We start from the raw sequence: 23,754 nt of genomic DNA on the forward strand, positions 1-23,754 counted from the left end.
CATGTGCCACCACACCTGGCTAAGCTTTTTATTTTTAGTAGAGACGGGGTTTCACCACGTTGGCCAGGCTGGTCTCTAACTCCTGACCTCCGGTGATCCACTGGCCTCTACCTCCCAAAGTGCTGGGATTACAGGTGTGAACCACTGCGCCCAGCCCCAAGCAGAACAGTTGAGTTAATGATGGCAACAAGATTAATGAAACACTAAACCTTCATATAATCAGACTTCAAGAGGAGAAGTAACACTAAAAGATTAAACCCAGATAGAGATCAGTTTGCTTGTTTATATTGCAGTATTTCTAGCATATTGTTAAGGACTCATATACTTCCTACATTTTGTTTTTTGAGACGGAGTCTTGCTCTGTTACCCAGGCTGGAGTGCAATGACGCGATCTCAGCTCATGGCAACCTCCGCCTCCCGGGTTCAAGTGATTCTCCTGCCTCTGCTATAGCTGGGACTATAGGTGCCTACCACCACGCCCGGCTAATTTTTTAATTTTTGTAGAGACGGGGTTTCACCATGTTGACCAGGTTGGTCTCGAACTCCTGACTTTGTGATCTGCCCACCTCAGCTTCCCAAAGTGCTGGGATTACAGGAGTGAGCCACAGTGCCTGGCCACTTCCCACATTTTTAAAAAATGATAGTTTTGGCATTCATAGCAACCTCAAATTTTATAAAATATTTCATTAAATATAACTTCTAACAATGAACAGAAGAATCTACTCTAGGTACATTTATTCTTTAGAGGACAAAAATGTGATTAAAATATAGTAAAAAAAAGTTTCTTGTAAACTTTTAACACTTTCCTCTAGGGGGACTAAAGTTGCATTGATTAATTTCAACTAAAGTTGAATAATAATAATTTAATAATGTAAAAAAACAGAGGTGGAAAATTTTTATCTTTTCCAGAGATAAGGGATTTTAATATACTTTAACTTTCATGATATACATTTCACTACTTGAGGTCCTGAAGAGTGCTAAGATACTAGTTATTAACTACCAACTTAATTTCTCAAATGTTATTTCCTCATTTATCTCCAAACAAAATATTCTGTTTTGGGAAAGAAATCATCTGTACCAAAATATATATCAAACTTTCTCTAGAAAGTTTATAATTATTAAGCGTAATGGAACCAAAAAGCCAGAAACAAGAAGTGCAAGAAGCTAAAAGGAAAGAAGGTTAAGCTTGAGAGCCAACAGATTTCAACCCATGATTTACAGACTATCTTTAAACCCTCAGTCTGGAATAGTGAATTAAGGTCTTCCTAATTACATGAAGAAAGGAATATATCAATATCAAGAAAGCCCATCTAGAGACAGAAATAGGAAATCAGGACATTCTCATTGTCCTTCCAAAAGCACTCCTTTTACATCCAGCTACCTTGCCAATTACTCTATCCAGCATCTGATATTACAATATTTCTAGAAAGCCTAAACGCAAAAGAGAAGACAACAACTAGAAACTGGTGAATTTTAAAAGAGTTAATTTACATGTTCAATGTTGTGTGTAGAAACTTGAAAAAATAAATTGAAAAGACTGCTATATTTCTCTCTCTCTATGTGTGTGTATGTGTGTGTGTGAAATGTACATTGAAAAACAGTCTTGTTGAATCATGTCTGCAAGTGTGGAGAATAGCATCACATGAAATACTTTTTTAAAAGATTCAGGGAAAACATCAGAGCAAATAATTTCATTTTATAATTTTATCACATAGGTTACTCTAAATATATTTTCTTTTTTCTTTTTCTTTTTCTTTTTTTTTTTTCCTGAGACTGTGTCGCACTCTACCGCCCAGGCTGGAGTGCAGTTCTTGGCTCACTGAAACCTTCGCCTCCCAGGTTCAAGCAGTGCTCGTGCCTCAGCCTCCTGAGCAGCTGGGATTACAGATGCCCGCCACTGTGCCCACCACCATGCCCGACTAATTTTTGTATTTTTAATAAGAGACAAGGTTTCACCATGTTGGCCAGGCTAGTCTCGAACTCCTGACCTCAAGTAATCCACCTGTCTCAGCCTCCCAAGCTGGGATTACAGGTGTGAGTCACCATGCCTGGCTGCTATATATGTTTTCAAACTAAAATTTAGAACTTAAAAAAATTTTTTTTTCCTTTGGAGACAGCATCACAGATCCAAAAATGTAGAACTTTTAAAATGAATACTTTATCCTTATTTAAAATCTCAACTGCTTTGCTCCTTGTTCATTCAAAACTACCTGAAAACCTTAATGCTTAAATGGTGGCATGTTTTATTTCAAATAAATTCACCATGACAACCACATACTCGTGTTTCCAACTGTGGGAATGCAGCCATTTAAGCTTTACACTTACTAAAAACTGAATTTCAGCTGAATATAGCTTTATATTTTAGTATATATTCAGCTATAGAGAAGGACTAGAGGAGAAAAATTTTCTCCTGTGGAAATGTTTCAATTACTATTTACAAACAAAATAAAACAAAGATACACATTTGGGAATATTCTGATTAGAACATACTAATGCAAATGCTCAGTGTTTTTTCATGAGAAGGGATTTTTCTATCTGTATAGTAGGCAGAAAAAGGTCTTCCAAACCTAGCACAGACTGGTTAAAAAAGAAAAAAACTAGTAGCTTTTTAGTAAAGGGAGCTAATTTCCATTACTTAGCTACTAGTAAATCTAAAAGCATGAGCTTATTTTTTGAAACCTGAGAATTAAAAATCTGAGTAAGATCAAGTCTTTAATCTAAAAGCAAAAACAATATAAGCCTAAGACACCATAATTAGATATACAGAGTAGAGCATTAACAAATTTTATGTGACAGACTTAGGAGCAATTTACTCTGCATAGGTATCATAAAACAATTTTTAATATCATTTAAGAAAGCACTGGAATTGGCATGTTTTGAAAAATTTAATTTTGTTTCAGGCATTCAATATTTATTAAATACCTACTGTGTACCTCACACTGTGTGATACAACATTGAGCAAAAAAACACCTGGTCCCTGCTTTTATGCTGCTTATAGTTATCTCTGGGGAAATAGCTCACAGGCATTTCCCTCAGTCTTAACTCCAGTTGTTAGTCTCAGTGACTTAGATGAATATGCAGATGATTCATTCAACACCCTATGCTTTCATGGATTGTTCAGTTTTTTCATTTCTTCAATACCAAGGACTCTAAACTACTCCCATAGCCACACCCTAGACCTTGTCACCATATGAACTGCTCTACTTCTGAAAGGAATCTACTACAACTTCCCATCTTAACTGGTCTCTCAAACCTTCAATTCTAAAACACCTGTTCCCTTGAACACACCTATCCGTAAATTTATCAGTCCCTTCCTGATTTCACTGCCTTCTTGATCTAACAATCTAATGACTAGACTCCTACCAGATCCACCATTTCAATCATCCCCTCTCCTGTCCCTTGAAGAGCAACTATTTATTGAGCACTTACTCCGTGTGACTTTGGGCACATCACTCAACTCTGAGCAATGTAAAATGAAAATAAACTACATTACCAAAGGTTGTGAAGATTAAATACATGAGATACTGCAGCTAGATTCCTTTGCACAGTGTGTGGCATAAGTAAATGCTTATTAAATGTCAGATATAGTAACAACTACATTCCAGAAAACATCACATAGCTGTGTAGAATAGGCAACTACAAATTCATGGTTTCAGATTCCAGCTGGACCCTCAACAATGTGGCAAGGTAGTATGACTGTTTTGATGTGTTCATTGGCTTGAATACACACAAACACACACTCTCTCTCTTTCTCTCTCCAACCCCCCCGCCCCCACCCTTTCTCTCTCCCTCTCTCTGTCTCCTTCCTCCATTCTCCACAAATGTTAACTTAAAGCCTTCACCACCAACCAAAAGCCTCCTCTTGTATCATCTCCCTTATTGCCAGTAGATCCCTTGGACTCTTGCACTTCACAGAAAAGAGATCATCAGGCAATAACTCTCTTACCATCTTGCTTGCGGCATGCACTCATCCTTATCCTCCTATCTCAGCAGAGAATGTTTTCCTCCTCCTGTCAAATGCTAAGCTTTCTGATTATGATTCCCCTCCAGAATCCTAAGAAACGTCATTCCACCAGTCAACATTTCTCCTGTACCTCTTTGATCCTTCCCTACTGGTTTTCCCCTGTGTATATCAATGTTTTCAAATATCTCATATATTAGGGAGTAAACACCAAAACACTCAGCTCAATTTCCCTTCTAATTACCACTTTGTTTTTTCTAAATATTCATAGCCATCCTTTTTATATTTTATTTTTGAGACAGAATCTCGCTCCGTCATTCAGGCTGGAGTGCGATGGTGTGATCTCAGCTCACTGTAACCCCTGCCTCCCAGGTTCAAGTGATTCTCATGCCTCAGCCTCCAGAGTAGCTGGGATTACAGGTGCCTGCCACTATGCCCGGCTAATTTTTGTATTTTTAGTAGAGACAGGGTTATTTAAAGTAATGGCAGCTTGCCTTTTTCATTCAAAATTATATTCAAAAAGACTTATTCATGTTGATCTATGCAGCCAAGTTCATTCCATTTCACTGCTGTATACTGTTTTATCACACACCATTATTTATTAATTCCACTATTATTGGCTATTATATTTTCAACATTCACTATCATGCACAATGCAATGATAGTGCCTATATTCTGATGTTTCATTCTAAAGTGGAATGAAAGGGTCCTAGAATATACAGAACTTCAGCTTTACTATATAATGACAAACTGCTCTCCAAAGTAGCTGTACAAACAAACATCAGTATTAGAGTTCTCTCTTCACATTCTTGCCAACATTGTAATTTATCAGGTTTTAAATTTTGACAATTTGATCAATATTAAATAGTATCTAATTGTTCTAATTACATTTCCCCAACTAATAGCAAGGCTGACCATCTTCCCTTATATTTCATTAGTCATCAGGGGAGTTGTCTGTTCACATCCTTTTATTTTTCTATTGAGTCATTTGTCTTTTACTTATTCATCTGTAGGAGTTCTTTATGTCCTGTATGTAGTAACACTCTGATAGTTAATGTACTGGAAATATCTTCTCCCAGTCTGTGGCTCATCTTTTAACATGCCCAAAGTTTTAAATCTTAAGATATTCAAATTTATCTCTCCATTTTTGTTTGTGCTTTTTATAACTTGTTTTAAAAAATTCTTCTCTAACCTGAAGTAACAAATATTTTTCTCCTGTATTTTCTTCTAAATGCTTTAAAGTTTTGCTTTTCTAAATGCTTTAGAAACTATTTGGAATAAATTTTCATGTGTATAATCATTTGACTCACAACCATATAGTCTGTTCTTTTTCTACTGATTTGTAATGCCACTTAATGTCACATATTAGTGATCCATTATAAACACAGGTCTATTTCTGGGTTTTCTATTTTGTTCCATTGGTATATATGTTTATGTATCTATATCATACTATCTTAAGAGTATTAAATTTAAAGTAAATTTTTATATCCAGCAGGGAAAGATCCCTGTTGTTCTTCAAAATTGTTTTTGCTATTCTTGATATTTTGCTCTTTAATATGGACTTTAAATCAGTCTAACTCCCAACCAAAACCAGACAGAGGTAAAGAGACCAGAGCACTCTTATTTCTACTATGTAAGGATACAAGGATAAGACAGCTGTTGTAAACCAGGATGAGAACCTTTACCAAGAACCAATCATGTTGGCACCCTGATCTTGGACTTCTAGGCTCCAGAACTGTGAGAAATAAATGTTTGTTGTTTAAGCCACCCAGCCTCTGGTATTGTTATAGCAGAAGGTTCTTTGATGGCTATGTATTACCCTTTTATCAGATTGAAAGTTCTCTTTTTTTGTCTCTAGTTTTCTGACTTGACTTGGTTTTATTGACAGGATTAGATAAAGAGTTGGATAAGAGAGAGAAGGGGAAGCCGAGTGAGAATTTTAAATGACCACCAAGTTTCTAGACTAGTGGGTAGATGAATGGAGATGTCATTCACCAAAATTCTGAATGGAATAAGAAGAACAGATTTATGAGGGAGAACTGGCTAAATCTGAGGTATTGGTGGGACACTCAAATAAAGATATCCTATGCTCTCCTCACATGTGGCTATTCAGCATTTGAAATGTGGCTAGTACAGCTGGGCAGGATGGCTCATGCCTATAATCCCAGCACTTTGGGAGACTGAGATGGGAGAATCACTTGAGGTCAGGAGTTCGAGACCAGCCTGGCCAACATGGTGAAAGCTTGTCTCTACTAAAAATACAAAAATTAGCTGGGTGTGGTGGTGGGCGCCTGTGATCCCTGCTACTCAGGAGGCTGAGGCAGGAGAATCGCTGGAACCTGGGAGGCAAAGGTTGCAGTGAGTCGAGATCGTGCCATTGTACTCCAGCCTGGGTGACAAGAGTGAGACTCCATCTCAAAGAAAAAAAAAAAAGAAATGTGGCTAGTCCAAAATGAGATGTGCTCTAAGTGTTTACACTGGATTTTGAAGATTTAGTATTAAAAATCTAAAATATTTCATTAATATTTTTCATATTAGTTATATGTTAAAGTGATATTTTGAATATAATGGACTAAGTAAAACATATTAGAATTTCCCCTTTAAAAAAATTTAATGAGGCTACTAGAAAATTTAAAATTATATATCTGACTCTCATAATATTTCCATTGGATAGCATTACTATGGGCACTTGGAGATACAAATTTGATATTCATGAGATGTAGATTTGTGAATATAACCTTATAGGTGGAGTTTAGACCAAGGTGTACATGCATCTGGCCACAAAGTATGTTGAGTAAGAAAGTACTAATGCACCTAACACACGATTTGACTTACAAAACTCCAATTACCAATAACCTTTCAGGAACATACATAACCACAATGTAAGTACTGAGATTCTATGTTTTGATGAAGCCAGACCACAGCTCACATAAAAAGAAAAAAAATTATAGAAATATAAGTTTGAATGTAAACTTTTTCTTCACCTCTGTAAAATTTGAACATAAATTCAAAGGAGCTTGACCGATAGCTCCACATAAGCCAAAACCATAAACCAACCTGATGAAAAGGGTCGTCTCTATATTCTTTTTTCACACATGGATTAATTTGAGGATTTTCCACATCTGTCTCACTGGTACAAGATGAATGGCATTCTGCACAATGTAACAAGTCTTCCCATAACACATCTTCTGTTTCAGATTCTGGCCTTGCACTCTCAGAATCCTGTCTGGAACTTGAACAGCGAGAGCTGCAACTAGTACCCGATTTAGGGGCATCCTGAAATCAAGATATTCTTTGACATTAATACAATTTATGTGCCCTTTCCAACTCAAAGGATTCTATCAGAACCCGTATATTGATACTTTTTGCTAAAACAACAAATACACCCTCAAAAGACAGTAAGACAGCAAAACATTACAAAATATATTAGTTTGTATTCAGTAACAAAAAACCCTCACATCAAAATTTATTTGATTTCATAGTTCAGCTCAGATATTACTTTGCATACAAGGGTTGTATCTATTTTCTCTTAAATTTTATATGAAGTTCACAACTCAGGCACAGAGAGTAGTCTAAGTGCATATGGTCTGCACGGTGAACATTAACTGACTTTAATTGATGTTATTAATGGCGATACCATTGGCCTTCCATATCCATGCATTCCACATCTACAGATAAAATATAATATTCCTGAGGTGCAGAACCCACAGTTTTGGAGAACTGGAGGGCGAGGGCTGACTTTATGTGTCATCAGGTTCCACAGGGCTGACTGTGAGACTTGAGAATCCTCAGATTTTGGTATTTGTAGAAGGGCAGGATATTCACCAATCCCATGTGGATACCAAGGAATGACTGTATTTTCTTATTCTAGTCTTTTTTATTTTTTTAAGCAAGAATGGATTTATCTACTGTTTTTGTTTTGCAAATGGAAGTGAAATCAACATAAAATTGGTATCTAAACCAAGAAGGTAATTGCCAATTCATGTTCTTGAGATAATCTGTGGTATAAAAGTAAAAAACTGAAACAAATTAAATAATTTCTAATCAGTTTATTTTATCCTGGGATAAAAAATAAAAATGAGTAAAATTTTGATTTAAATTAATTAAAAAGAACTTTTACTGCATAAATCATGGTCATAGCCATCCTTATAGTCAGGTATGTTCAAATTCTTTTGTTTTGTTTATTTTTTCTGCTGTCCTCTGTGACTAGATTTGTCATGTACCTTTAAAATGCATTATATTTATTCCTTTGTCTTTCCTGTGCTATCACCATGTTCAAACTTTATCATTTATACCTTCATTGCTATAAGCACCTCCTAATTGATCTTTGCCTAAAAGGCCTTCCTCTTCTTTCCAGATTAACCTTCCTAAAGCACAGCTGTTCTTTGACTCCTCTAGTCAAAATCTTTCCTTGGCTTCTCACTGCTCCCCTGGATAAAGTTCTGACTCTTTCACCTAGCATGTTCATCTTCATATGTGCTACTTTTTGACCTTGTCTTCCACTACATACCACAACCTTTTTCTCCAGTGACAGTAGGCTACTCCTGAGTCCCTAAGCATGGCTTGTTCTTTGCTTTGATTATTTTCCACCCTAGGCCTTAATTATGCTCCTACCTCTTATCATTAATCCTGCACTCCTTTAAAAAGCTGTTAAAAATTAAATGAGCATGGTAACTTTGAATACAAACCTGGCACAAAGCAGGGACTCAACAAATGCTACCTTAAAGGCACCTACCTAGAGTGATCACTTTGTCCCTGGAGTTGTTGTTGTTGTTATTATTATTATTATTATTTTGAGACAGAGGCTCACTCTGTTATTATTATTATTATTATTTTGAGACAGAGGCTCACTCTGTCGCCCAGGCTGGAGTACAGTGGCACGTAATCTCCACTCACCACAACTTCCACCTCCCGGGTTCAAGTGATTCTCCTGCCTCAGCCTCCCAAGTAGCTGGGGTTACAGATGCATGCCACTGCAACTGGCTAATTTTTGTATTTTTAGTAGAGATGGGGTTTCACCATGTTGGCCAGGCTGGTCTTGACTTCAGGTGATCCACCCACCTTGGCCTCCGAAAGTACAGAGATTACAGGCGTGAGCCATCAAGCCCAGCCTGAAGTGAGTTATTATTTATATTCATTTGACAATACATTTTGCACTGCTTTCCAAAATCAATCTCTCTCTCTATATATACACACACACATATGTGTATATATACGTATATATACACACACATTTTTTTCTTTTTTGAGATGGAGTCACTGTCACCCAGGCTGGAGTGCAGCTGCACGATCTCAGCTCACTGCAACCTCTACCTCCTGGGTTCAAGCAATTCTCCTGCCTCAGCCTCCTGAGTAACTAGGACTACAGGAGCCCACCACCACACCAGGCTAATTTTTGTATTTCAGTAGAGATGGGGTTTTACCATGTTGGCCAGATTGGTCTGGAACTCGCAACCTCAAGTGATCCACCCACCTCAGCCTCCCAAAGTGCAGGGATTACAGGGGTGAGCCATGGCACTGGCCTCTTTTTTTTGAAGTGGGACTACATGCATGTACTACCACACCTAGCTAAATTTTGTACTTCGTTTTTTTTCTTTTTGAGAGATGGGGTTTCGCCGTGTTGCACAGGTGGGTCTCTAACTTCTGAGCTCAAGGGATCCGCCCACTTCAGCCTCCCAAAGTGCTGGGATTACAGGTGTAAGCCACTGCATTTGCAGCCAATATTGTCTGTCTTAATATTCATGTGTTTAATATTCTCAAATAGATTGCAAATCTCAATACACTACAAGTCCACAAAAAATGGATTTTTTTTTTTTTTTTTGGCCATCTCCTTACCACAGGTAACAAAATACCTCAAGTGAATGAGGTACAGTATTAATAATTAATCTACTGATATTAGAATAGGGATTATGAATCTACAGTGTGTTAATAGAGTGTCTGTGGGAGAAAGGCTGTTTATTTAGAAAGAAGTAAAAAGAAAAACTTTTAAAAGAGAAGAAAATGATTAATAAGTAAAAACAAAATAAATATAGAAAGAAAAAGAAGACAAAAATCACTCTGCTTTGTTTTATAAACAGCATTCCAAAAATATTTCAGGTTCTCTAATGTCACCAGTTTTCATTAGCAAGGCACAGAAAGCATTAAGCTTTTAATAATTGCTAATTTAAAATTTGTGATAAAGATAGTTTATTATCTATAACTTCTGATGCAGACTTGCTAATCAGATTTGGAAATAGTAACAGGATTAAAGGCCTCATGACTTTAACTGAAACTAATTAATGATTACAGGATTAAGAAAATATATATAATTCTTTAGAAGTATTTTTTGCCAAATGCAGATTAATAAGTGTGCTTTTTTGAGATGGAGTCTCACTCTGTCACCAGGCTGGAGGGCAGTGGCATGATCTTGGCTCACTGCAACCTCTGCCTCCTGGGTTCAAGCAATTCTCCTGCCACAGCCTCCCAAGTAGCTGGGACTACAGGCGTGTGCCACCACAGTCAGCTAATTTTTGTATTTTTTGTAGAGATGGGGTTTTACCATGTTGGCCAGGATGGGCTTGATCTCTTGACCTCGTGATCCGCCCGCCTCAGCCTCCCAAAGTGCTGGGATTACAGGCGTGAGCACCGCACCTGGCCAACTGGGTCATTTTATACATTTAAAAATCTGGCTGGGAACGGTGGCTCACCCCATAATCCCAGCACTTTGGGAGGTCCAGGTGGGTGGATCAAGAGCAGCCCAGCCAACATGGCAAAACCCCATTAAAATACAAAATTAGCTGAGGCAGGAGAATCACTTGAACCTGGGAGGCAGAGGTTGCAATGAGCCGAGATCGCGCTACTGCACTCCAGCCTGGGCGAGGAGAGTGAAACTCTGTCTCAAAAAACAAACAAACAAACAAAAAAACCCTAAAAACTATTGCTTATAATTGTCTTCATTTCAAACAGAATTTTACCTACAATATTTGTGTGATTAATAGTGAATATTACTACAAATTGTCAAATAAAGTCTAAAAAAAGAAAATTTTAGAATTGAAGTGAACAGTTCAAATTAAAACACATTGGTTTTGGTTTGTACTGCACATCATTTCAAATCTTTAGACACCTAAACCGAACATATAGTCAAATTTAGAGAACACACAGTATTTATTTGAAGGGAATGTGAACTTAAAACATAAATGCTTTTTTGGGGGGTGGAAGGAAAATTGTTTAAAAAAACTCAGAAGTTAAATAATTTTCCCAAGGTCATTTAAATAGTCTAACTCCAAGCCCATGGTTTCTTCATTATGCTTCTCATCAAATGTTACCTTTCTGAGATGAAAAGCTAACCTACAATTGGGAGTAAAAACTGAACAATATTTATAGAGTTGAACAAAGCAGGACAGAGTAAGAAACAGAAGAAACACTTAAAAGAAGCTGTCAGTTCCCTAGGATGCCTCCTGCATCCCAGATAACCAAGTAATTCCTCCCAACAGAACACTGGAAGAAGTCAACCAGATATAGTAGAGAGTAGAAAAAGGCAAAACACGGGGATTAAATGAAAGTCTACACATTATATGACAAGATTCCCACCTCATCCCTGGTTCCCTTGGTGCCAAACACCAGAGCAGCCTGTTTTATTACCTACTACCGCCATCCCACTAGAAGACTGGACAATTCTTCCCTAAAAAATAGATGCCCCTAAAAAGTTTATCTATAGATATTGCCATCTGGGAGGCTGACAACGAATGGCTAGGTTCCTGACCCATTATCTTACAATAAAGCCCACCAATCCCATCCATGCACAAAATACTTCCCCAAAGAATTTTCTTTTTCATTTTGTTTTTCATTTATCATTGGAATACTTTTATAAAGAAAAACTAAAGTTCAAACTACTCTATCTTTGGCTCCTGTCTTTCTTAGTAGTCTTTGATAGCTTCCTTGCTCTGCCTCATTTTATAAGAGGTTCCACGGTCATTTTGTGTATTTCCTGCAACAAACAACAATCAGGAATCAGTCACTTCTTCAATAAGTTGTTTTTTTGTTTGTTTGTTTGTTTTGTTTACTTAGTGATAAATGGCACAATCTAGGTGCTAGAGATGCTTGCTCATTTGTGTTTGGGTGGGTCCAAATGATTTTTTCATACCTCACTCTTAAAGAAAAAACATTACTAGTAATTTGAAGAGAGTACAGTAATTTATAAAATAAATTTAAATTTATAAATAAAAATGCAAAAGAGAGCACTACAAATCTTCTGTTTCCATTTTATTTATTCAAAGGAGGCTTTATTTTGCTTTTTTTTAGAAAAGTCCTTTAAAGCTGGTTTAAGAGTAAAAATTTTTGAGAACTGAATGCAGCTTTTAAAATATCACCTAGTCTACATTCTTCACTTTATAGATGAAGAATTTTATAGTCATATTTTATATTCATGTAATTTCTTACATCATTAAAAAAGATGTGAATCAACCAATGCTTACTATCAGCCTTACTTAGCTGGAAATCAAGATTTTAAGCAACTTTTTAATTTAAAAGTTAAAATTAACAGGTTGAATAATGTTCTGCCCTTCAAGAATCTCAATCTTTTAAAATACAGTTGCAAACCAACAAGATCATGGAGTGAGAAAAATACCTCCACTGCCAAATAATTTATTCTGGGAGAGAGGTCAAACAGCCCTCCAGCTCCCTTGCAGCACCAACTGACTTCTAACAGTACATACAGTAAGACAAAATTTTACAAGCTTGGTTATCTGGTTTAGGAACAAGAGACACTACATCAAATGACGTGGGTGAAGACGCAATGGAGCAGACACACCGACATTAGTGTCTGCCTAATGGCAACCACTGGGAAAAGAAACAAAACCACAATCACCAGAAAGATTAACCAGAGACACAACCACAAAGCAGAGTGTGCCAAGAATAGTAACTCTTCTAATCTTAATACTCTGAAGGCAATCATATTCCAGCACAGCGTAACGTGTTTTTTTAATAAGTTTAACCCAAAACCATCAAGGAAAAAAATACTAACATAGCTCAAAAAGAGTAAAAGGTAATGTTTATAAAAAAGTGATAAACAGTGTAATTTATTTGCCTTAAAGCCAAATGTTCTACCCTCAGATTAGAAACTGAAAATACAATTGAATGAAATTCTTTAAATAATTTTAAGCTCAAGAGATATGATATAGTTGAAAAGGGTTTAGAGAAAATAAAAATTAATAAGGAAAAAGGGAAACAAAGAAAAAAGATCTGAATTTTGCAGTATGGGGACTTAATAACTGGTGACAGCAACGTGAAGGAAGTTACTTAAAATAATAACTTTGCTATGATCAAATGTATAAAGCCTTTCAAATTGTAGAAAAGTGGACATAGGAGTGTGCAGATTCTCTCTCCAGAATGATCTTCTTTAAAAGCAAACAACAAGCAATGTATGAGTCTTCAAAGATAATGCACAAAGCGAGCTCAAATTTGTGGCTATCTATCAATACATGTGCAATACATAAACCTAAAACTGCTATTTTATAAATCCAGATCACGCAACAATAAATATTGATGATAATGTGAAATATTTATTTCAACAATTTTTAATTGTTGAAAGAAGTTATAAATTAGTAACATATAAAATAGATATGTATGTATATACTTAAGGACAAAGTATATACCTCATTAGGGTAATGTTTCTTATAATGGTGTGACTTTCTATTCCGAAGAACGCTTTCAGAAGTCCTGTCCACATGACGATGTAATGAGTATCCTGTTTCAGGACCTTCCTCACTGGAGACTTCATCAGAGACATTTGTTACTTTCCTTTGGGTATCCTAAGTGGGGAGTACACAAAGAGGATTATAGGTAATTTCTAACCAACCTTTTAGCTTTTAAACTATGAAATTTGAAATTACACATACATATATACACATAACTTCAAAATATCCTCAACTACCACAAAGTAACTAATTAGTATTACCTGATTTTCTGAAAAAAATACCTTAAATCAGTGACTATACTTTTAAAGCATTTTTACTTTTAAAAGTACTTCAATAGCCATTTGTCAAATATTATCCCATAATATTTCTGTTCATAAAAGGATTTGAAACAGCTTCCAAAAATGAGAAATATGGCAGGCACAGTGGCTCAAGCCTGTAATCCCAGCACTTTGGGAGGCTGAGGTGGGAGGACTGTTTGAGGCCAGGGGTTCGAGACCAGCTTGGGCAACATAGCGAAACTCAGTCTCCTAAAAAATAAAAAAATAAAAAATCAGCCAGGCATAGCAGTGCACACCTGTACTCCTAGCTATTCGGGAGAGTGAAGTGAGAGGATCACTTGAGCACAGGAGTTTTAGGCTGCAGTGAGCTATAATCGCACCACTGAACTCCAGCCTGGGCAACATAGTGAGACCATGTCTGAAAAAACAAACAAACAAACAAAAAGAAATATAAACAGGAGAAAAGCCGAACAGAGACCACTTAAAAGAAGGTGAAAGAACATATTATACTATTTTTTCAAACTGGAAAAGCCATCAGTTGTAAGACCCACCACTAATTTAATAATGGTTTATGGGACAAGAGGAAATAAATAGCAACTGCATGTGTGCACATGTCAGACAACATTCTACACACATCAATTTGTAAAAGATATCCAGAGTTTAGAAATTATGAAATTAAATGACTCTAAAGCATACATTTTACTGATATTTTCATGTTCCTCATACAACTTCACTATGTAATATTAATACAAGCCTGAAAACGTGTTTGAAAGCTGTATGACTGAAAATTTATCTGCTGAATGATACCAGTGATGAGAGGCTCACATCATCAGAGCTAAATGCTGAAAAAAATCTAAAATCAGAGTAAGGGACTACATTCATTGCAGGCCCATGCTGTACTATGGTTACTGGTACTGAAAATACATGAATGTTCAAGTAGTAACATGTACTTTACCCAAAATTAGAGAATCCTCTTTTCTTTATTTTCCTCAACACAATATGTTCATGCTCACATTCCCAAATGTAACAGAGGTAACATATTTTAATTTGACTCTCTCTATATTTTTTTACAGTAACAGCTTCTAAAGAATAAACTGTTCAACCAAAAAAAATTCAGTGAAGCAAAGAAATAGAGACATCACATTAAGCTTTGTTACAATAAAACCAGAATCTCTCTATTTTGAAAAAGTAAAGAAATAATTGTTCTCTTTAACAAATATGTCCCCAGTAAGATTTTTTCCAGATTAAAAACAAAACAAAAGAAAACAAAACAGGTATGTTGACACCACAGGTAATGAATGCAGGAAAAACAAGGTATCTACTTATAGAGAACATGAATGGAAAACTGGTTTCCTAGTTCAGCTTTCTGAATTATTTACATGTTCCACTTAGTGCAAATTCTTACACACATAGAAGTAGGGGAAAAAGAAGGCTTAACAAACAACAACTGTAAGTTATATAGTGCTTTTAACGTTTTGGGGCTAGCCACAGTGGCTCATGCCTATAATCCCAGAACTTTGAAAGGCTGAGGTAGGTGGATTGCTTGAGTCCAGAAGTTCGAGACCAGTGTGGGCAACATGGCTAAGCCCTGTCTCTACAAAAAAAAAAAAAAAAAATTAGCTGGGCATGGTGGCGCATGCCTGTAGTTCTAGCTACTAAGGAGGCTGATCATTTGTGCCTGGGAGGCTGAAGCTGCTGTGAGCCAAGATCACATCATCTCACTCCAGCCTGAATAACAGAGTTAAGACCCGTGTCTCAAAAAAAAAACATTTTGGAAAAACTGAAGCCATCAATTCAGAAGGTGTCAGATTATATCATCAATCAAGTTTAATCACAACACTTTATCTCATTTACAGTTTCGTGTTACAAAGGCTCACAGAACTAATTCTGGAGAAAATAGTTCAAGGGCAACTACTATATCGAAGTCACTTCACATTAGCTAATATAAAATCACACTGGCAAACTATTTTAAAAATCACACGTACTTTGTTAGGACCATCCCTGGAACGCAGTGTTCCTGCGTTCCAGGCTGTCTCTTCTGGTCGAAGAGTTTCACACTGAGGTTCATGGTTTTGTATTCCATCTTCACTGGTTTTAACAGTCTTTTTCCCATCAAGGGATACATAGCCATTGTCCGTTTCAGTTGATTTATCAATTGAATTCTTTGCTTTCTTTGATCTAAAAATTAAAATATGCAGAAGAATGTTTGGACTGAGCTTATTTTGGATAGGTTACTGATAGCAATTATAATCTGTTAACAATCACATCAGATAGCTACTTCTCTAAATTTTAATGACCATCCTATTTGTATAATAAATAATTTAGAAATATATCTAACAGCTAAAATAAACACGTCAATCAATGTCTCCCATGTCAGCTTACTTTGGAGGCTCTGAGGGCCTACAGACAACAATTCTAGGAGACAAACCCTAACTTATCAAAACATTCTTAGTAAATCAAATGGTCTTTGAACAAAATCTAGAAACAAAATTTTGCCCATTTCTGGTTAAAAATATATTTTGAAGTTTATTTAAAAAATGATCTGTCAGGTTAAGTTGCAATTCATGGTTTAACTTAGTTTGATAAATTCATTTAGTATACAACTCATTTTAATATACAATGAAGACACAGGGCTTTGGTAACATATAAAGATATAAAAAAAGGAAAATTTTAAATAAGTTTCTAAATATTATAAGAAGTGAAAAAGAACAACACAAAGAAAATAAAAGAGTAATCTCTTTCACCCACTGAAATAATCTCTGGAAAAGATATTAGTAATCATGCAGCTTATAAATATCTAAAGGGCTAGAATTGAGGATATTTATAAGAATAAACTTTTTTTCAACATACAAAATATAACATGGGAAATAAGACGTTTTTTACTAACAGGCAAACACTTGAGTCCTCTTCAAAGACTACAGCGGGTGAAAGAACAGTTATTCAAAGGAAATGGTTAGTAGAAATATGAAGTTAGTCCCACACAAAATTAAAATGTGCTCAATGCAGATTAAGTCTATCATAAAACATTTTTAAAGCAATTATATTTAAATAAATTCCCTTGAATTTTTGTTGGAGGTATCAGTTTTGTAAGTAAGGAAAAATAAAAATAGTATATTGCCTTCAGTTAGGTCAAAAACCAAAAGTTTTTAAAAAATGCACACATACCAAAAAACCCCACATTAGTTTTAACACTAAGTTACTCAGTTCTATTGGAATCTGTATTTTAGAACTGAGCAGGACCTTAAAACTCACCTATTCTAAATGCTCATTTTGGAAACAAGGAACAAGAACCAGTCTAAGTGACTTATTTAAGGTCACGCAGCCAGTTAGAAGCAAAGCTCGCACTAGAGTACAGACCTTCTGACTATAAAGTTAATTATATTCTCCATACTACCTCAAACTGCCCACTCTCCGGGAAACTGCCTGTTAGGATTTCTTAATGCACTCATCAACCTAGAAAGTTTCTGTCTTATGCAAACTGGCCCCTTTCCTTCCTTGTCCTTCTTCTGCAAGGTTCCAAAAAGACCATCATTTCCCATATGCTCTACAGAGCTCCAATGCTTTTTAGTCATTCAGAGCACATCTCCACAGAGTTGTAAGACTGAAAAGTCAGATCTCCAGATCCTTTACTTTCTGTATGATCCTCAGAAGCATGGAGAGACCAAGGGAACAATAAGCCATAGGATAAAGAGGATGGGGAGAGGGAGGAACATGAATTACAGGAGACAGGAAAATGGGCAAAAAATAGAAAATAAAAGATGCAGAGGAAATGTGTTACTTTCTCTGTCTGGGAGAGAAAGTGACAGAAACATTAGTTATTAATTATTTCCTTTACCTCTCCCTTGAACACTGTGCAATGTGCAGATGTGGAAAAAGACCAAGTGAAGTTAACTTACTTGATATCCTGAAAATGTCAGAAACTCAAAGATAAGAGAGAGAGAATGTACTGGAAAGGTATTTAAAAAGGTTCATGAAAATCAGACTGGGTTGAGAAGGGAGAGGAAAAGAGGGATAAATTAGGTCAAAGAAGATGGAAAAGTTGGTAGAACCATTAATCAGACAATATATGCAAGAAGAGAAATTTATTTAGGAAGAAAGATGGAACACTCTGAGAAATGTTAGTAGGCAGCTGAAAACATGAGCCTGGAGGCCAGCAGTTGAAGTAGAAATAGTGGCTGAAAATTTGGGAACGTGTAGAATGAACCAGACTCTATAGGGTGAAAAAAGGGTGAGGTAGGGGGGTGGGGGTAGGCCAGTAAAAGGGTCTTTGAGTCTGTAATAACTGTTGCTTTAACCATTTTTCTAAGGAGAATGTATTCTTTCCTTAACAGAGCAGGGTAAATACTATGTGAAACCAGGAGAAAGAGTACCGGCAGCATTCATCCCAAATGATACCTTTCAGCTATCTCTCACCTCCTCCTGTCCTTACCTCTGCTGCCTTCCAATCTTCTCTGGGTTGTTCCTCTCCCCACTATCTCCTCCAAGTTCATGTTACACTCTCAGAAGACAAGAACAGTAATTTACTAAGCTGTAGTAGGTATTTGATGCTTTTCATGAACCCTATGGAGGTAAGTTGCAAACTAAGCTACAGTGGCAAAAGAAAAATGCTAAATGTAAGTATTACTCTCAGAGTTTACAAACAGAGGCAGCCTGGTAGCAGCTGGTAATGAAAGCACTTGCAAGAATATCAATGGAGGGGGACAGCAAGAGCAGCCCAGTGATAGTCAATAATGGAAGCCCATTTAGGGACAATATTAGAGAAGGGTACCAGATGCAGCCTGGCAGGGTTAGAAGTTGAACTACATAAAGGCGACAATTGGAATACGTAAACATATTGAGGATAATGGGAATCCAATTTTTCTCACTGATAGAGAAAGAAGATATAAAAAGAAGAAGAGGCCGGGTGCGGTGGCTCAAGCCTGTAATCCCAGCACTTTGGGAGGCCGAGACCAGCAGATCACAAGGTCAGGAGATTGAGACCATCCTGGTTAACATGGTGAAATCCCATCTCTACTAAAAACACAAAAAAAATTAGCCGGGCGTGGTAGTGGGCACCTGTAGTCCCAGCTACTCGGGAGGCTGAGGCAGGAGAATGGCGTGAACCCAGGAGGCGGATCTTGCAGTGAGCTAAGATCACGCCACTGCACTCCAGCCTGGGTGACAGAGTGAGACTCTGTCTCAAAAAAACAAAAAACAAAAAACAAAAAAAGGGAGAGATAGAATGAACCCTGCAGGACTGTATTTGAATTGGAGCTATCAATGCAAATTGATGGTGTATAATATATCTAGATAGCTATAGAAATAAATATAATTGTAAAGGGCCAAATATACATTTTCTAGCTCTGCTCACTGAAAAGGTCTGGGGTTAACAACACCCCAGTTGCAACAAGCACATCTTGAACTCAGATTTTGGTTTCTATATGCTACTCTTCTTGAAAAAATAGTTGATTCCAGGCTAGGTCAGAGGAAATACAAGTTGAATCCAAAACATTTTGTTGTGCCAGAAAGTAAGAAAATGCTCAAAGACTGATATAGATATGTCAGAAGCAAGGTTAATTGCTCAAAGGGGTTCCATGGCCAAAATTAGGTCGATCTGATCATCAAAATAAATAATGACAGCAAAAAATTGAATAAAATAGAAATCTATGAGTAAATAAATAAAGGAAAACTTCTTAAAGCAGAATGCCAACTAATAAATGTAGAAGGAATGAGTTAAAAAAATAACCACTTGGGAATCATAACAATAATTAGGGCAAGAATAATCTATAGATGCTAAAGCTAGAAGGTGAAAGCAGGATAATAACTGGGTCATGGCCAGGCCTCCACATCCACAGGTTCCATATTTGTGGATTTAACCAACCTCAAATTGAAAATGTAGTTAGGCTTACTATGCTTGCACCTGTACTGAACATGTGCAGACATTTTTTCTTGTCATTATTCCCTAAGCAATACAGTATAATAATGATTTACATAACATTTATACTGTTATTAGGTATTAAAAGAGGATTTAAAGTAAATGAGAGGATATGCATGGGCTATATGCAAATATTATACCATTCATACACAAGACTTGAGCATACTCAGAGGCTGGTATCTTGTGGGGGTGTGGGGGTGTGGGGGTGGTGGTGGGTGGGGGTATCCCAAAACTAATCTCCCATGGATACCAAGAAACAACTGTGATTTTGTTTGTTTTGTTTTGTTTTTAAGAGAGACAGGGTGGGTCTCACTCTGTCTCCCAGGCTGGAGTATAAATGGCAAGAGAGCTAAATTCCAATTACTGCAGGCAAAGAGGGTCAAAAACTGTGGCTGCTCCAGGCAGGTTTAGTTTTACCACTGATTGCTATATGACTCATGTTGGCATTAATAAACAGAAGTAACTACCTCAAAGGATAGTATTGATAAAATTAATTTATCAAAAGGAACACAGGTTACTGAGACTCAGATGTTTAAGTAATTCCTCCTGTTGCCTTGTTTTAGGGAATAAAAAGACAGTAAAGGCAGTAGGGATGAGAGATTTATTTAAAAAACAAATATTGTAAAATTCTACTTACATTTTTAAAAGGGAAATTAATTCTATTTAACTTTAAAACATGCACAAAAATAAACAGGATGCAAAAAAAATTGCATTTTGATTTTAAAATAAACATATATACTAAAATTACCATCCCTCATCAAAAATGGAAAGCAGAAAGTAGCTAGTATTACGAATTAAAGTATTACTGTATAGGAAGAAATTATATTTTTTAGTATTATACACACACACACAAAATCTACCTTCTGACATTTACAATTCATGCATATAATACTCATTTCATAAAACTAGAATTAACGCTATTTTCTTAGATCAACCCAAATACCACAAATCAAAGGCACCTGGAAACAAGGTTAGTAGTATCTTGAAAACAGGAGACATACGTCTCTATACTGCTTTTATTTCTTCCATGATAGAAGCAGTATTTCCTAGACATGCACAGTGCACCCTTGGCAACACCCTCAGCAAGGAAAAAGCCCTAGAAGCTTGGAACTGTTGAAAAGAACCTTGGCCCAAGAGTGGTGGCCTCCTGGCTCTGCTGTTATTAGTGATTACAGTGTTATGAAGAATAAATTAAGATGAAATCAGTGAAAATGTTTATTTGTAAATTGCAAATATTGTAGTAATTTATTAGCTTACTCCTAGATTTTGAAAAACTGTTTACCAAATTGAGCATAAAAATAATGAGAGAACAAGCTGGGCATGGTGGCTCATGCCTGTAATCCCAGCACTTTGGGAGGATGAGGCGGGCAGATCATGAGGTCTAGAGATGGAGACCATCCTGGCCAACACGGTGAAACCCCTTCTCTGTTAAAAAATACAAAAATTAGCTGAGCGTGGTGGTGTGCGCCTGTAGTTCCAGCTACCTGGGAGGCTGAGGCAGGAGAATTGCTTGAACCCGGGAGGTGGAGGTTGCAGTGAGCTGAGATCACACCACTGCATTCTAGCCTAGCAACAGAGCGAGACTCCATCTCAAAAAAAATAAAAAATAAAAAATAATAATGGCCAGGCACAGTGGCTCACGCCTGTAATCCCAGCATTTTGGGAGACCAAGGCAGAAGGATCACAAAGTCAAGAGATCAAGACCATCCTGGCAACATGGTGAAACCCCATCTTTACTAAAAATACAAAAATGAGCTGGGTGTGGTGGAGTGCGCCTGTAGTCCCAGCTATTCGGGAGGCTGAGGCAGGAGAATTGCTTGAACCCGGGAGGCAGAGGTTGCAGTGAGCCAAGATTGTGCCACTGCACTCCAGCCTGGCGACAGAGCGAGACTCCATCTCCCCTTCTCCAACAACAAAAAAATACTACTACTAATAATAATAACAATAATAATGAGAAAACAGCTTATATTTAGAAGACAGCTCAGTCAGAATCTCAGTTTAATGTGGATCCGATATAACTCTAGCCCAAACCAAGGAAAGTTGTGATTTAATACTACCAGAAAATGTCAAATTTCTGGTAGGTTTTTCAGAATGTTGAAAATTGATTACAGACTTTCATTTGCCATTTTGAGAATCCCTAAGAGTCTGAGGGATGTTAGAAACAACAAAACTGATTTTCAGTATCTTTTCTGACTCTATCATTCCATGATTCTCTGAGAAAAGAAATCACAGATTTAATTCTGTTCTGGGTGTTAAAGAAGCTTGCAGGGGTAACTAAGGGCTTTTCCTAGGAATATCTTTCTATGCTGAGGGGGAAGGACCTCGAAGAAGGCCCAGCAATCCAGACTTAGTCATTCAGCCAGTCAGTGAACCATCATAAAGTTGCCACTCTCCTCCGTCACTGTGCCTTAGCTGCTCACTCTCCTATTCTTAGCTTCTTAAGTTTAGCTTAGTTTCTATGACCTTATCAGATTTCTGAGAACTACTCTTCTTGTAAAAACATTGCATATCCAACTCCCTGTCTAAATTCACTTCAAGACCCAACTGAAACGTGAAGCCTTCCTGACTACCTGGCAGAGATCATTGTACCCTCCTTTGTTCTCCTAGGATATTCTGTTTGCATTTGTAACAATGTATTTCAGTGGTTTATATGTGATTTTCCTCCACCAGCTTATGAGCTTCAGCATTGTACTTCCAGCATGTGACTCAATGCAGGGCTTAGGATGGTACTTCTCAGATATTTCTTTTTTTTTTTTTTTTTGAGACGGAGTCTAGCTCTGTCGCCCAGGCTGGAGTGCAGTGACACCATCTCGGCTCACTGCAACCTCTGCCTCCCGGGTTCAAGTGATTCTCCTGCCTCAGCCTCCCAAGTAGCTGGGATTATAGGCACATGCCACTATGCCCTGCTAATTTTTTGTATTTTAATTTGATCTGGTGATTTAGAGACAGATAATCAGAATAAAACCAGATCACATGTTAACTAATATGCCTGACTGACCTACCTTTAAGATTCCTGTCACATTTAGCCTTAGTATTTACTGTTTTTAACACTGAAGTGAAAATTAAAGATTTAATGAAGCTGGGTGTGGTGGCTCACACCTGTAATCTCAACACTTTGGGAGAACTGCTTGAGCCCATGAGTTTCAGACCAGTCTGGGCAACAAAGTGAGAGCTGTAATTCCTGTTTGCTGTTTTTCAGTGATATTGTCACAGTGAAATGAATCTTAGAGGACATGAAAGGAAAGAAAGAAAACTTAGGATCCATGTGACTTCTGAAGTAAGTACTATGCTGAATGACACACAATCAAGATGTAATTCGTCCTATTCAATCTCTTTAGTAGAAAATATAATTTAATATATTAAATCATATTAATTAAATTATATTAATAAATTATATCAAATATATTTAACGTTAATATAATAATTTATTAATATAATAATTAATTAAATTAAATATAAATATTAATATAATTAAATTATATTAATTAAGATAACAATTCATTGAAATTAAAGTACTAAATCCTTAGGAAATACAATTGATTTGTATCTTTTTTTTTTTTTTGAGACGGAGTCTTGCTCTGTTCCCAGGTTGGAATGCAGTGGCACGATCTCACTACAACCTCCATCGCCTGGGTTCAAGCAATTCTCCTGCCTTGGCCTCTCAAATAGCTGCGATTATAGGCACCCACTAGCACACCTGGCTAATTTTTGTATTTTTAGCACATATGGGGTTTCACCATGTTGGCCAGACTGGTCTTGAACTCCTGACCTCAGGTGATACACCCGCCTTGGCCTCACAAAGTGCTGGGATTACAGGCGTGAGCCACAGGGGCCAGCCTCTGTATCTTTTTAAATTGATACTTTCATAGACTTTGTCAGGTTCATAAAGGTTTATTAACGTAATTCCCAATTTTTCAAATGAGAAAT

At 36.8% G+C, this 23,754-nt stretch overlaps 1 protein-coding gene across 6 annotated transcripts in view; it reads right to left on the reverse strand.

Annotated features, from left to right (window-relative positions):
* PHTF2 (putative homeodomain transcription factor 2) overlaps nucleotides 1-23,754 on the reverse strand; it is a 158,262-nt gene that overhangs the window by 19,477 nt on the left and 115,031 nt on the right. For 4 of the 6 annotated variants that reach the window (XM_023193483.3, XM_023193480.3, XM_023193481.3 and 1 more), the window contains 3 exons: nucleotides 15,899-16,091; nucleotides 13,594-13,749; nucleotides 7,019-7,237 (listed from right to left, as the gene is read on the reverse strand). In XM_023193483.3, the coding sequence (XP_023049251.2) occupies nucleotides 7,019-7,237; nucleotides 13,594-13,749; nucleotides 15,899-16,091 (568 nt within the window). The remainder of the gene's footprint in view (nucleotides 1-7,018; nucleotides 7,238-13,593; nucleotides 13,750-15,898; nucleotides 16,092-23,754) is intronic. The other 2 variants (XM_031936058.1, XM_031936059.1) reach the window with 1 other exon arrangement.

Source organism: Piliocolobus tephrosceles, chromosome 8 (genome assembly GCF_002776525.5).
Source record: "Piliocolobus tephrosceles isolate RC106 chromosome 8, ASM277652v3, whole genome shotgun sequence".
Classification (NCBI taxonomy): Eukaryota; Metazoa; Chordata; class Mammalia; order Primates; family Cercopithecidae; genus Piliocolobus; species Piliocolobus tephrosceles.